The sequence below is a fragment of the Pteropus vampyrus genome, unplaced genomic scaffold (assembly GCF_000151845.1).
Source record: "Pteropus vampyrus isolate Shadow unplaced genomic scaffold, Pvam_2.0 Scaffold43, whole genome shotgun sequence".
Lineage (NCBI taxonomy): Eukaryota > Metazoa > Chordata > Mammalia > Chiroptera > Pteropodidae > Pteropus > Pteropus vampyrus.
Window position 1 is genome coordinate 1,268,543 of NW_011888824.1, and position 15,695 is coordinate 1,284,237.

At 38.4% G+C, this 15,695-nt stretch overlaps 1 protein-coding gene across 11 annotated transcripts in view; it reads left to right on the top strand.

Moving 5' to 3' along the window:
• The window catches only part of EPB41L2 (erythrocyte membrane protein band 4.1 like 2), a 203,574-nt gene that overhangs the window by 171,738 nt on the left and 16,141 nt on the right, over positions 1–15,695 (top strand). For 4 of the 11 annotated variants that reach the window (XM_023529813.1, XM_023529816.1, XM_011358712.2 and 1 more), the window contains 5 exons: positions 4,439–5,005; positions 6,850–6,972; positions 8,777–8,875; positions 10,577–10,657; positions 14,645–14,755. In XM_023529813.1, coding sequence (XP_023385581.1) covers positions 4,439–5,005; positions 6,850–6,972; positions 8,777–8,875; positions 10,577–10,657; positions 14,645–14,749 — 975 coding nt within the window. In that variant the 3' untranslated portion in view covers positions 14,750–14,755. Of the gene's footprint in view, positions 1–2,853; positions 3,004–4,185; positions 4,240–4,438; positions 5,006–6,849; positions 6,973–8,776; positions 8,876–10,576; positions 10,658–14,644; positions 14,756–15,695 lie in introns of all 11 variants that reach the window. The other 7 variants (XM_023529810.1, XM_011358707.2, XM_023529811.1 and 4 more) reach the window with 4 other exon arrangements.

Here is a 15,695-nt window from a genome sequence, read left to right on the forward strand (position 1 = left end):
TCTATCGGAGATAGACATTGGACATATAAATTGGTAATTAGAAAATTTGAGGTACTAAGAAGGAAGTGTTAAGAAAATGGAATAACAGTGTTGTGTTGGAAGTTGATGGGGTAAGGCTGCTGAACTGTGTGGTCAGGAAGAGCTAGCATTTGAGTTGAGACCTTAAGTGATGGCAAGGTGACAGTTTTTCCATGTGTAAGAAAGAGCAAATGCAACAGCCCCAAGGCAGGAACTAGTTAAAGGAACTGAATGACCAAATGAGAAGGGTTTAGGACCGGTCAATGAGGTCAGACCCCAGATCCTGTCAGGGTCCTAAAGACCACATCGACAGTTTGGAATTGTATTACAGGAGTGGTGGGACGCCAATTGAATTGCTTTAAACTGGATAGTGACATAATCCTTTGGATCTGACAAGCATCCTTCTGATGCTGGCTGGATGAGGAATGGATTACAGGAGATATTATTGAGAACAAAGATCAGTAATAACGAAAAAGTGTTTCCACAAAATTCTGATTTTCTTAATCAGTAGAGACCATTATTCATCAGAACATACAGTGGGGTAGGAGAAGAGGCAAACTAAATGGAAAATGAAGTCTTGTCCTACTGGAATTTGAGATGTAGTTGAGGTGAAATATTTCCAGAATGCTGCAAATGAGAAAGATAATGTCATAAAGCTAAACCAAATGGCATATTTATATACTCTAAATGTTAGTGTGAAATCCCATAGCCAATTAGACTCTGTGTGAAATGACTTTAATATCACATTTTAAAATATATATTTTTAAAACTTTATCCTCTAGAAGCATGTCAAATGGTATATTTGATCAATGTAATGTTCTTGTACTTTTTGCAGTAGGAAACTTTGGTGAAGATGTTTAAAATTATCGCTTTTCTGGATGTCATGGTTTGGAAATGTACAATATAAAATATGATGTCGTAGAAGCTCCACTAAAGTGACATTACGTGAAATTTAAATCTGGAGTTTACCCACTATTAAGCTTCTAAATGGTTTATCTGCACTTGAAGTTACTGCTTTTTTCTTATTTTTTTCCCTCTCCAGCACATGAAGGAAAATACATATTTGACATACATATGGATTATTGTAACTGCAATCATCCATTCATCTGCTCACCCAACACTTATTGACCATTTGGCAATGTATTCGCTTGCCCCCCACCTCCCAGCAAATAACGTATCACTACTATTAGTTGACAGAGTGTGAGCAGTTAAGTCTACTGGAGTGTTTTGGTTTTTAGCAGAATATCTTATAAATTTACATCTTTGTTGCATCTTCATTTTGCTACTGATTTTGCAGGGTTTCTTGATTATCTTTAAATTATAATCCTTAATGAAATGTGAAATAAACAATTATGTATAAGAGTGTAATTTGACCAAATTTTCCAAATTTCTATAATATGAGTTTAGAGATTTATATATTTAAAAAAAAAATAGTAGTTTCTCGTTTAAATACATCAAACTTTCAAAGTGGTTTTAGTTTGAATACGAATAATTTTGAGAATAGAGCAGAAAATTGGAAACCAGATCACTTAGTCTTTACTAGGTAAATAACTCTACCGTATATCCTCTTATGTGTTGGGAGAATTATGGCACATTTAAATTCGTGTAATCTCTCAAGAGTGTAGAGATTACATGACTATAGTTTTAAGATATTTTTGAAGATATTTTATTGAATAATTAAATGCATGACACTTATTTAAACTCCCCGGTGATCTCTTACTTGGAAGGACACCCTCTCCACCCACTCAACCCCCAAGGGTGGTGTAATTATGGAGATTGTAATTAAGCTGAATTAGTCCATTAGCGTTTTTTTCTCTCCTGAATATTGTGAATGCTCGAGCCCTCTTCATCTCACTGTCCCTATTCCTCACTGCTCCTAGTACACCGTCCCAAGGGGCATCCCAGTCACTCTTTCATCAAGGTCTCTGAGCAGTGGGCTTATTAGGAAGTACACCTGCATACTTCTGACATGAGGCGAAGCTTCACGGTGACTCTTTGCTGTTGGCATTCCAGGTACCTGGGACAGTCCCCAGCTTTCCTGCTGTGCCCTACTAGGCAGGTAGGGACCATTGCTTTAGGGCCAGAAACGTAAAGATTAAATTTGCCTTACTAGTTTTGCAGGGACAGATGATTTTAACATGGCTCACTGAGTTTTCACCTGAGTTTGTCTTCCTATTTAGAATTCTTTTCTTTACCTGTTTGTTATTGGAAAAAAACAAGTACTGTTTTCTTCATTCCACACCATATTTAGCATGTCTGAGGGGATTTCTGTGAGTCGCTGTCACAGCACTTACTGTACAGTTAAAGTGGTGTGGAGAAGGGAAAGGATCTAGGAGCTGGAATGGTTGGGGAAGGCTGTACATGAAATATGGGACATTAAGTGGACCTCAGAGAGATGACAAAATTGGCAAGGCCCAGAGTACGTAAGGGAACGGCATTGGAGACAGGCAGGTAGCGTCACCAAAGCTAGGACACAGGAATGGGCGATTCAAGTGTAGGGGCCCCTGTGCAGACAGAGGCTCATGCCACAAAGCTGCCTCAGAAATAGACAAAACAGTGTTTGTGATTAAAGCTTTAGTGACAGACCAAGGAGTTTTAGTTGGTTTCCATAGATTAGAGCTATCAAAGAGTCTCAAGCAGAATGGAAAGCTGGTATTCGGATAAACCACCACATGTGCCTGCTACAGAATCTTTCAGTATGCTCACCTTTCTTTCAATTTATGCTATTCTGTGATTTTTTTTTTCTTGTGTAACCTCTCCTTTCTTTTAATAGGTCACTGCTGTCTGGTCTGGCTTATTGTTAATTCTTTGCTCTTCCTTTTCTGACCTCTCTAGAGCCTAGAAGAGGAGATAACATCAATTTTGTTTAGTGAAAAGGGCTTTTCTGATAGCATGACAGCCACCACTTGGACAGCAGAGGGCACTGTTGTGAACTATAATGCTCCTGAAAAGCTTTCTTCCTCGCCCTTCTCACAGTTGCTTGAGGTGCATTTTACTTTGTTTCCCCTGTTTTTAAAAGCCACATATGAGAGTGATTTTTATTTTTCAAATATTCAGGAACCCTTCCACTCAGTGCTTTCACCAATTTCATTGGTGAAATTAATTCTTCCTGGGAGAAACATTTAAGAAATAATGACTGAATTTGAACATAAGGAAAAGAAAAAGATTGGATGTTTCTCTTGCTTCTTTTGGGTGCCTCCTTACCCCTCTCCTCCAGAAAAATCTGCCTAAATTCAGAGAATCATTTAAACCAGCTCAGATTGAGAGTTGTTAATATGTGGAGGTAAAGCCTCAACCAAGTATAGAAGCTCTAAGTATGCTTTGCAGAATTAAAAGTATTCAAAGCCTTAAATGTCTTTCAGGCATCTTCTGATGGCTTAGTGAACATTTAGGTACTATACTACTTAACTAGATTTACTCCCAAGAAGTAGATGTCTGCAGGGATCAGGAGTGAGCATCTCCATATAAAGTTGGTTCATTTCAGTTTTCAAAGATGCTAGAGAAGAGGCTAAACTCAAAGAGAAAACACTTGGGGTCGTTGTTGACTTCCACCCTAATATTATATAATATCCCTTTTGCTGATCTGTAGTACAGTTTGGGATGTATTATAGATTATATGTATTATTCCTTCCCATTCCATTTTTGGAACAACTATTTTTATGTTAATAGTTATCTGAGACCAACTATAAAAAACAAGTTAAAGCTGTTTTTTAAATGAGCCGGCAGAAAATAAAGGTTCTCTCTTAGTAATACTATATTTATTTAGGAATCAGGGTTTCAGACAGGCTGTATAGTCTGATTAAAGTCAAAACTGTTTGATGAATAGGTTTTATAAGTTTCAGAATTTATACTTTAAAATAATCGATAAGCTTAGTGTAATTCCAGTTTTTTTTCCCTACCTTGTCAACTATGTAAGTAGAGCTTATAGGTATAACTTTCATAAAAACACTTTATTTCTTTGGGAGGATGCTGGCTGTTTTGTGTTTTTGTTTCTTTTTTGTAAGCTTTTTGCATTTGTCTTGATTGTCTCTTATGTGACCTTGAGCAAAGGTTTTTGTAGATGTTGATTCTTACTGTTCTGTCTTTGCAGTGTCAGATGTTTGTTTTGGTGGGTGTTGAGGTAACTCTTTATTGATTTTGTGTCCTCGGTTGCTTTTTGTTCCGCAGAAACGCGCCCCCGAGCCAGAAGGGCCTTGCACTGGAGCCAGCGATGCTGCGAAGGTCCTCCCCCTTTTCCATTTAACACCATTGCTCGATGCTTCTGACGACCCTCACGTTTTCCCTGCTTCCCTTTCAGTCAGCCATCATAATCATCTTTGCTTTTCTCCATTACATGAGCCTGCCATCAGTTAATTTTGGTTTCCATCATTTTCATTTATTCATATATTTTTGTTTTCCCTCATCCATTTTTTTTGTGCAGAGTTCACATGAGACTCTGAATGTAGTGGAGGAGAAGAAGCAGGCAGAGGTTGGGAAAGACGAAAAAGTAATCACTGAAGAAATGAACGGTAAAGAGATATCACCTGGGAGTGGTCCCGGGGTGATCCGTAAGGTGGAGCCCCTGACGCAGAAAGACTCCACCTCCCTGTCTTCTGAGAGCAGCAGCAGCAGTGAGAGCGAGGAGGAGGAAGACGTGGGAGAGTACCGGCCCCACCACCGCGCAACCGAGGACACCATAAAGGAAGAGCAGGAGGAGTATGAAGAAGAGGTGGAGGAAGAAGCCGGCCGAGCAGCCAAGGTAGTAGAGAGGGAGGAACCAGTGCCAGAAGCCAGCCCAGGCAAACGAGCAGGTGCCAGTGTCAGCACAGTAGAGACAGTGACCCAGGAAATTGTAGTTGCCCCAAAGATATCTGCAGAGAAGAGTGTACACGAAGGCGCTATTAAGCAAGACATGAGTGAAGAAACAGAGGACGAGCAACATAAAGTTAACGGAGAGGTGTCTCATGTTGACATTGATGTTTTGCCACAAATTATTTGTTGTTCAGAGGTAAATGGGAGACTCAAGCGGGAGCTAAACTCTGGAGCTCTTTCTCAGGTGGACAACACCTGCCTTTCTTCTTCTCCTGTCCACCCAATTCTCCTTCGGCTTTTTCAACAAGATTCTGATTTTGATGTCTCATGGGAGGAAGCGGGGAGCACTGCTGTGTAGATTTTCTGCGAGCGCGGGCATGGTTGCTAGCTGCTTTACCGCCACTGGATCACCTGACCATAAACTTTCCCACCATCACCACGTCATCTTTTCATTCTTGCTTCACTCTCGAATTTTTCTTTGCATGTTCTGGATGTTTTCAGCTTTTCGTCTTCAGTTGCACTGCTTCCTCCTACTAAACGGCTTTTTCGTCGATTTAATTAGAAAATTGTGTATGTGTTGTTGAAAAGTGGTCACTGAGTGTGTGTGCTGCCGTCGTCATGACTGGGTTTGACTTTTTGGCTCATTCTCTCTTCAATTTAAGATTTTTAGAAGTGGCAGCAGGCTCTGATTACCATGGTGCTCTGAATTCAACATCTGGCAGTGATGAAAACAGTATTTCTTGAATACCACCGTGATTTCTGTTTTTAGGTTCCAGGGATTGTATGGTTTGGTTAGAGCCTTTTCTTTCCTTTTAGGCAGCAGAGGCTAGACTGTTTCATAAGAGATTACTCTTCTTTTCTGTCCTATCATCAATTCTGGATTATTCGCAAGTCGATCATGTATTGTGGATATGAGTCTTTTCTTTTTTCTCTATAAGAAAGAGAGCTTTCCACACTCCTCTTAGATTAAGTCTTGGTCTCTAGATGCAGTTTTAGTTATGCTAAGGGAGGGCGAATGTTCTTGATTTTAAAACTAAATGCCCACCATGTAGGAATTATCCATATTTGTTCTCTTTGATGGGCTGGAAATCTTGAAGTGACTTTGTCTTGAAATAATTAAATGGATTTTTATCCATTTAATTTTTATGTTACTTTAAAAAATGCCTGTTTCACTTCAGAGAAGACATTTCGAGAGTCTTGGAATGCTCTGAACCATTTTCCTCATTTATATACAGTTGTTCCTCTTTAAATAATTACACTTGAGAATTTTCTCTCAGAGAAACTACTGTCATATTTTGGTAGTAGTATAGGCTGGTGCTGTATTAGACATACATGGTCAGCAGACTGCAGTGTTAATAGGCTGTGAACCTCTCCTTTAAAGTTTTTAATTGTTCAAAGCATTAATGCAATGATGGTGGACTAGTGCTAGATATAACAGTTTAACTTATGTAATAGAGAAGAAACACTGCAAATTTTAGACAAGTATAATTGAAAACAGTCAGACTCAAAAATATTCCTTCTGAAAATGGAATTTTCTTGTCAATAGGGCAGAAAGGGCTTTTGGGAGAAAAGAGCAAATCTTAACCTACCTATGGTGTGCTAGTTACAGGCAGTGGACCTTCACACAAACCGTGTGGTTCTTTAAACTTCAGTAAAAATCAAGGCAGGTCACTTCATGTAGTTCATTCTGTTTTGTTTTCAATTTTATCGTTACTTGCCCTAAGCTAAAATATATGTATCATTGTGCACTAGGCTTGACATGTAAGTAGTTTGGGACCATCGTAATTTGAAGAAGCGTACCATAATTAATGCAGCCATTATGTTAATTTATTCTGATCATATATATATATGTGTGTGTGTGTGTGTGTGTGTGTATATATGATATTTGAAGGAAAGTGTTTTGTTTTAGATTATTTACATCTACTCTTTTGTGCATGAGTGTGTGTTTGGATATATTTCTCACAATTATTTTCGAAGGCTCCATTAAGCACTTTTCATAATTACCTCTAGAATTTATTTTTCCTTTCCTTTCCACCTTAGCCACCAGTGGTGAAAACAGAGATGGTAACAATTTCTGATGCCTCACAAAGGACGGAAATCTCCACCAAGGAAGTCCCTATTGTCCAAACTGAGACCAAAACCATCACATATGAGTCTCCACAGGTACTAAAGCTCTAGATTTGGACTATTTGAGTTCTTTTTTTTATTCAGTCTGATTCTGTTTTCATTCTGTCTTGTCCTAGTTTACATGTTTCTGACTTTGACATCGCTTTTTATATCTCCGTTCTATAACTGAACCTCAACAACATAATTTGCTCTGTTGCTTCTTAGATTGAGATAGAGAGCTGCAATCAAATTGATGACCCAGTAATTATGTGGGGAAAGCATACATATGATCATTTAGGACAGGCAGTACCAATCTTGTTCATATTATTGTAAGCCATTTCTGGCCTGATATGCCCAGGAATGTTTGTGCACACTTGGGAAACTGATCATCTTATGAAGTTTATTGGATATGAAGTAATTTGTAGGGTTTAGACCCTCCCCCCTTCAACTCCATGAAGACAGATCCAGTCAACTCACTCTTGCTTGCAAGTCTACACACTGCACACACATCTTTGCTTCTTCATGTGAGATTATCTTCTGAAGACATCTCATCATTCTTATGGAAATGTAATACCGTCTGTCTAAATAATTATCAGATTTGTCGGTTTGATTTTAGATATCAGACATTGATTCTGTAAAGATTTGAAGTAAGCATTAAGATACTTAACCGTAAGGGTAACGTAAAAGAGAAGAAGGTATCATTCAAAATGGAATGGTTTCGAAATTTATACAATTGTTCACTCAACTGAGAAACTTAGTGTTCATAGTAAGATTGTACCAAGGTGAAGAATGGCAGATGATTACCCTCTCAGATTACTTTTTTTTTTTAAAGGTTTAATGTATGTATATGTGAACTATTCCTCAGAATTATTTTTGATATGTTATCTTAAATGTATATAATATGCATAGATCCCACATAAGCACAAACAGGTTTTTTATGAATGAGGGTGGTGGGAAGGCACGTACTCCTGTGTTTCTGTGATGGTAAGTGCCCTCATAAAAAAGTACATTGCATGAACCAAGTTCAGGAGAGATTTCCTCTTAACAAACAATAAAAAAGGTTCAGGAGCTTCTGGTTATTTCCTTGTGTCAGTCTCAGGAAACAGGAGGCAAATACAGTTGGTGATCTTAACATAAACTACTAGGATAGTAATTTTCTTTATTATTTCTGCTAGTAAATTCCAGAACTTTCTACCTTTTCTAGTATTAAAGCAAACAAGTTAAAACCTATTTAGATATATCATAGGATTTATATATGAGGTATATATGTATGTAGAGAGAGCACATATATGCATATGTATTTAAATATATGTCCCCATATATATGCTCACAACACAAACTATTGTAGAACAGTGTCATTTTTTAAAAGTCTACTAGAGATAAGGAAATAATGAAATCATGCAAGTTTAAGTCTACTGTAGTCAGGTTTTGTTGCTTAGATATCTGAGAAAATGTGTATTTTTACCCACCTGTGCTTAAACAACAACAAAATCAGCACTTCTGGTCACTGTAAACTTCTTTGCCTGATTCGCTAGTTCTTCCTTGAGCTTCTACAAACAACCTTCAGTCAAAATCTCTCCTGTAGCTTTTAGTCCCACCTTCTACTTCCACTCTTCCTTTTTTCTCTCTCCCTGTGTATGGGATTTGCTTCTCCATGTGCATTTTGCCTTTGCCTTTACTCTCTTTAAATGCTAGCCAGTCTCCTGGTCAGTTAATTACCACTATAAACATGCAAAGGCAGGTAGCATCTTCTGCCAACTGCAAAGATTTTAAAAGATGCATATTCGATGGGGAAGGGTCTTTTCTGAAAACATAATGGACGTTAAGCATTGCTTTGTATTTTTCCCCCAACTATCCAAAGATTGATGGCGGGGCTGGTGGTGACTCGGGCACGTTACTGACCGCACAAACCATCACTTCTGAGTCCGTGTCGACAACAACAACCACACACATCACCAAGGTAAAGCAATCCAGGGGAATCCTAGGGAGAGGATGGTACATTGCAAACAGGATCTTTTCTTAATTGTTTCTTTGTTCCTGTACACACTTCAAAGTGATACACAGACAGTGCCAGTGGAATAAAAATGCCTACATTTAAAGTATCCAAGAAATTGGGCTTCATTGACGAATGTATTTAAATAAAATTGCAGTTTTGTAAAGTACAAGGGGGTAAAAATATGTTATGAGTAGCTATACCTAAGACAACTAGCTGTAACAGAGAGAATTTAATGAAAGTGGAAGCACAAAAGGCTGGTAAGTACAAATGAGCCCACTTAACTGAAGCAAGTGAGCGAAGACTTATTCAGAATTTTCAACAGTTTGTTCAAATAATGTAAATTTTCCCTCACTGATTTAAAATACTTGTATGTTGACTTGGGGCATTTTTCCAGACCATTTTCTAAATGTTTAATACCAGATGACCAGTGATTCTCAAAGTACGGTCTCTGGACTAGCAGCGGCAGCCTCACTTGGGGACTAACTAGAAGCGTGAATACTGTGGCTCCACTTCGGACCTACTGAAACCTTGGGTGTGTTTTAAGAAGCCCTCCATGTGATTCTGATGCATAACGAAGTCATCAAATTTCTCTCTCCAGCCTTATTTTCAAGTATTTCCTTTTGCTTCTACTTTTCACATTTGGTTAGTGCTTGAAGGTCTTAAACATATCTTTCGTGCTTTCTTCACCTCATATTTCAACAAAAAAACCTTTGTACATTAAAAATATGTCACAGATGCAAGATGGTATTGCTGTACATTTTAAAATATATCCAATTATTAAGACCTAGTGATAAGCCTTGTTTCTTATGGTAAAGTGAAGTCACTTGTGACATAATGTGTAAATTTATCAGAGGTGTAGAAGTTGGTATGTGCTTTCTCAGCAATGTGTGGATTTTGCTCACTGTCTCTTTAGGATGTCACTGGCATATGATCTCTTCAGTGTCTGTCATGCCCCAGGCTCTATTAGCTTGCTCCAAGCCAGTAACTGTGTGCAGTTCACCTAGGAGTTCCCGCCTCCAGGTCTCATCACACAGCCTTTGTTCAGCCCTACTCCATGTCCACATGTACAACTATGTGCAGAAACTGTAATCAAATCAAACATTGAATGACTACCTTTATAGCACCCTATCACATCTTAATATCTTAAACCAAATCCAAGTCCTTTTTTTATTATTGCACTAAACCACATGATTCGTATGATAAATCAAGCAGTGAAAACGATAACATTAAGCAATTTCCCAAACCTAAACAAGATACCTAAATTGTTAGAATTCCTTGTAACTTTATATAAACCAAACGATTATTTCTTCTTTTTATTCTTTTCAAAAATTGGCAAATTGGGAGTGAAGAAGCTCAGGAAATTATAATGGAATGTCTCCGTGACTATATGGATTGAATGGCAGCTCTTCCCTCTTAATCTCACCTAACTCTTGATACTATAGTTTTAAACTTGCTTTCGATTGAGGAATACTTAAGGATGCTACCATTTTAACAAAGGATTCTCCATTGAGCTTAAAAGTAAAGTTTTCCAGAATATCAGTCTTCCCCACTCAATGTGCATTGCCTTATGATGATCAGAAGGTCTTGGTGTCCACCATCTGTTTTCTCTGATTATGTGTAAACATGCTTTAGTGATTGCCCTTTCTTTTTCTCTATGACCTTTAGACTGTAAAAGGTGGGATATCTGAAACAAGAATTGAGAAACGCATCGTGATCACAGGAGATGCAGATATTGATCATGACCAGGTAAAAAAGGTTCTGGTTCTGAAACTGACTGTGTTTATTTTCTAACTTTTGCGCCTGCCATTGTGTTACATCCCTGTTTTTGGCAGACCCTTCTTCCAGTGACTCATTGATTCTACCTTCTAAGCATGGCGTAAAGGTACTTCGCAGCCTAGACACGATCTGTCCTTTCAGCCTTCCTAACACTGGATCAGCATAAAGCACAGCTTACTCTTTATTTCCCACTGGCTTAACGTGTATTTTGGGGTCAAAATAATTGATAGGATTCCTGGCAGCCATTAGGTATCATGTGGGCCTGGTTTAAAGGTAAGTCATCAGTTATTAAAAAATGAATGGCACTGACTTCCAAAAAAATATGAAAATCCACTAAGTTTGACTTGGCCTACTTTAAAAAAAATTTTTTTGAGCATTAGAAAAGTTGGGCTATTTACCACTAGGTGTTTTATTAGTATTATTGAGGAGTCGGGGAAGGTAATCTAAAGTCTTTTACAAAGTGAAAATTCACATGTATTCAGAAAAAATTTTTCAAAGAATCATGCTTCCATTGTAATGGTGGGCAGAATGCATGACTTTAAAAGCAGATGATGAATAGAACCGCCAGAGACTTTGAGAGTAGCTTTAATTTTAGACAGCAGTCCGAAGGAATGATAATAATTTTTTGTTTTGTTTTCGGAGTTGATTTTTAACTTGGCTTTAAAGGAGACCAAGCTGTTTTCCTTTTATAACAACTTGAAGAAAAAGAAAAGAAATGCTCGATTGACTGTCCCAGCTGGAGAATTGGAACAAATGTTCGTTACCCAGCTTTAAACACAATGCTGAACCTCAGCAAAGAGAATTTTAGAGAATAAAATTTCTTGTTTAAAATAGGACTCACTATATGTGACCAAAGAGAAATAGATTTCTTCTATGCCTACAAAGACAATTACTATTTTCTTAAACCCTTGTAGGCATGATTTTCTTACCTGTTTCATATGTATTTTTTCATTCTCTTGAATTATTAGAAGTTAAAGGGTTGCCCTGACTCTGAATTTTGACTTAAGAGTACAGATTCCTAGTAGATGACCAGTACACATGCCTGTTTACCACTGGAAGTGAATTACCTATGGGGAACCAAGCCTCCAATTCCTGTGCAGAGGATTTTTTCTGCTCTGTTCACTGGTACACTGTTGAGTTCCTTTGACCTTAAGTTGGAGCAAACCTATTCTTGCTCTTTTGCTCTGGGACTCTCACTCAACAAGCATTTGTTGGATTCCTGCAGCATGCTAGGCAGGAGCCCACATTCTTTGGCTTGGTGGAAAATGAAAATCAGGATCTTCTCCCAGCCTTTGTTTTTTTTCATCTCTGTCTCTGCTGACCTTTAGATGCCACTTTTCCCCTTAGCGGTCGCCCTCTGCTTTTATTTTGTGTGCACTCTTTTTTCTTTTGGCTTATTTTAACCGAAAACTCAAATCCAGGCAGTACTGTTTCTGAAAGGCAAATAGTAAAAACACAGTCTGAAATGTTAATACCAAAATGCATCTGGTCCTAACTCACATTAGAAAACAGTTATGACACCACTGCGGCATTAACTGTTGCTTCCAGGACATGCACCCATTTGTATGATGGGCTTCAGCCTGTTTTAAATCCAAGGTCAGGTATCCAATGGCAAGAATAGAGATTTTAACTTTTTCATAACTTCTCATGTCTAATTATAAGATGGAATAAACTTTTTTGACTAAATATAATTTTGGCTTTCGACATGCCCATCACCAGAAGCTTACAAGTTCACATTCTCCTTAAAGCCTGTAATGAGGCGACAGAGCTGTTTAATATTAAAGGAGGGAAATCAGTTCTCTGCCAAAAACTGATATTGATCATGTAGTGACTTTAGTATCATTGACACCTTTTCCAGCTCCTTGCCTATATTAAAGAAATCTTAATAGTGGAAGAGAACCCTTCATCTGAGCAAGATAGGAAAAAGAGAATCTCTTTCTTGCTGGCAAATTAAAGAGTGTGCTTTTAGAGAAGCTTGCTTTGCATGTCTTCACCCTGTACCAGCCCTGGCACACTCAGCTCTAAACTGGGGAGATGCAAACAACACCGAAGTTGCTCCTCCGTGTCAGCTGTCACCTGTCAGCTGGAAGGTTACTGAGCAAAACCCCGTTCTAATAAAATACCTTCTCAGTTTGTCAATACGATGTGATGGTTTTTCCAGTCTTTATTGTTGCCATAATCAACATTTTGCAGTATTAATATCTATACTGATATATGGAATGAAAGGAACTAATGGCAAACTGCTTTCACCTGTGTTTGGAGATGATTAAAGCAGTTTTCAGTTTTACCTACTATTCTTCTAATTAAAGCATGTTTCACACGTGTTACTGTCCCATAAGCATCATTTATATTTTTGCTTTTAACAATTACACTGCTTGGATGTAGGTAGGCCTTTGGAGCCAACATAAAGTCGACGTATCTGATAAGTTGCCTATAAGCGACCTTTGGCTCCCATCAGAGCGTGTTCTTCCCAGTTGGGATTCCACACCAGACAGGTTTGATCATCCCAGTCTCCGTCTTCCCTTCAAACACACTATCACACATGGAGAGCCGCACTCCTGTACTCCTCCCTTCCCCATTGACACCTCAGACAGTACTCGGAAGCACTCTCTGAGATGAGGTCTCCCCACTCCACTCTCGCCCTTCAGTCTCCCTGCTCTTCCCATCTGACAAACAGTTGTGCCTCTGCTCAGATTGGAAGCTGGTCCCCCGTCTGAGTTCTCTCTTATCCTGACATAGGTGAGTCACCAGAATTTGTTCCCTAGTAGAAATTTAAGCACTTTCAAGTATCTTCCAATCTTCTGTGCAAAAGTTTTTTGATGTAAAAACAATTTTTTTTGTAGATTTACCTTTTTTTGTAGAATAGGCTCAGAGTTTTACTCAGTAACCTTCCAGCTGGCAGAAACTATATTCCAAACAAGAAATGCAGTTGTCCCCTAAGGTGACAGAGCAACAGGAAAAATTGCACTGCTGTTTTTAAATGCATCTTTTTCTTATGAGTTATGGTGCTCTCTAGCCCAGTAGAATTTCTTTTATATTTTAGAGATCTGTCCTAGATTTTAAGTATTGTTCCATGGTATTTTCTTTTACTTTTCCCCAAAACAACTTTAAACAAAATAAGATCTTTTCACTTTGCCACAGCACTCGTAGACAATACAGAGAAACCTAGCTGCTTTACCACACAGCCCAGCCCAGTGGAAGGGCACCCAGTGGGTTCATCACCCTGCATCCCACTGGCGGGATGGTCTTGAGAAAGACCCATTAACCTTTGCACCTTTCAACTATAAAATAGATATCTGTACTTTATAACCAGAAGATTAATCTATATTTGGTCTTCAGCTCTACATATTGTGTGTCATTGTTGCTGCAGTTTTAATTGTTCTATGCCCTAGAAGTGTATAGGTATTTTTCCTGCACCATTTTAGGTCAACAAACATTTTATCTCAAGCAATTACTGAGACCATAGGAGGGCAGAGATGAGTGAGGCCTGGTCCTGCACCTTGGGGTTTTAGGCAATTGGGTAATAGCAAGTATTAATTGAGTGTACAGGGCAGGCCCTGTGCTAGATACTTCGTGTCATTCCTTCAGGCCTAACAGCAAACCATAAAATGATCTGTATAACCTTAGCATTAGTCTCAGGTTAGAGGTGGAATACTAAGGTTAGAGAATATCCATTTTCACCAAGTCTTCTGGTGAGTGCAAGGCTGGAATTTAGAGCCAGCATGTTTCTTCTACATGTATTATTATTCAAAAGGGACAGGAGAATTGAGGACTGAAGAAATGAGAAGCATTCTCTAAAATGAACACGAGCCCGTTTCAAATCTTCCTGCTTCCTCAAATAAAGCAATAAAACCATCTTGGCTTGAGGGGGAATCCCTGGTGATCAGTATGCATGGATGCTCCCCCTGAGAAGGATCCTCTTCCTCTGCTGACAGTGCTCTCTCCTGACCCTGGCAGGCGCTGGCCCAGGCCATCAGGGAAGCCAGAGAGCAGCACCCCGACATGTCGGTCACAAGAGTGGTGGTGCACAAAGAAACTGAGTTGGAAGAAGGGGAAGAGTAAGTTAAGGTAAGAGAGCCCGCACCGTCTGGGGCCTTTCTCGTGCCTGTTCTGCGCTTCAGAACCTGCTGAGGGATATGAAATGCACATCTGTATCACAGCATCTATCTCCTGTGGTCCATTTGATTTTTCCAACTGTATCACCCCCACCCAAGTACATCTGCTCGGGTTACCTGCATACAATGATAGACTGTCGACTGATGGCCATGTGGTACTAATAACTGCCGTGTATTGAGGGCTGCTAATAATTGACATTTAATAAGTTGCTTTATTATTTAAAGGCACAGTAGTACAGTTACCTTAATTATTTATGTTCACAATTGCCTTTGAGAAAGACGCTATTGCTTTTGTTTAGATGAGGAATTTTTATTGTAGGAGGCACAAAAGAGATGAGTTAAATCCTTTAAGTATAGACATTAATAATTGTATATCAGAGAATGAACCATAAACAGAAAAGAGTGCTTTGATTATATAAAAATTTAAAAAACCAACAAAAACAAAAGTAAAGGGTAAGTGACAAAGTTTAATATACCTGGCAGAGAAAGGATTAATATCCCAAATGTATTAAGAACTCATATGTGTCATCAAAAAATTTAAACACTTAAGTAGAAAAATGGGCAGAGGATTAAGCTCAAACAAACCATGTAGAAACTAAGTGAACAATAAAAATGTTTAAATCAATATCAATTAAAAATTCAGCGTACATGTTTTCACTTATGAATCTGGCAAAGTTTATGTTTTTAGCCAGTGCTGGGGAGGTTGTGGGAGGAAAAATAAACTCTCCTGCTGCTGTATAAATAAGCAATATTTCCTAGAAGATAATTTGGCAAAAACCCACATTAAACATGCCTACCATTTAAACCACTTTTAAGAACTTTAAATAGAGATGCATACAAAAATTTACCTATAAGCGTATTTACCACATTTTTATAGTTACTAGCAAAAAATT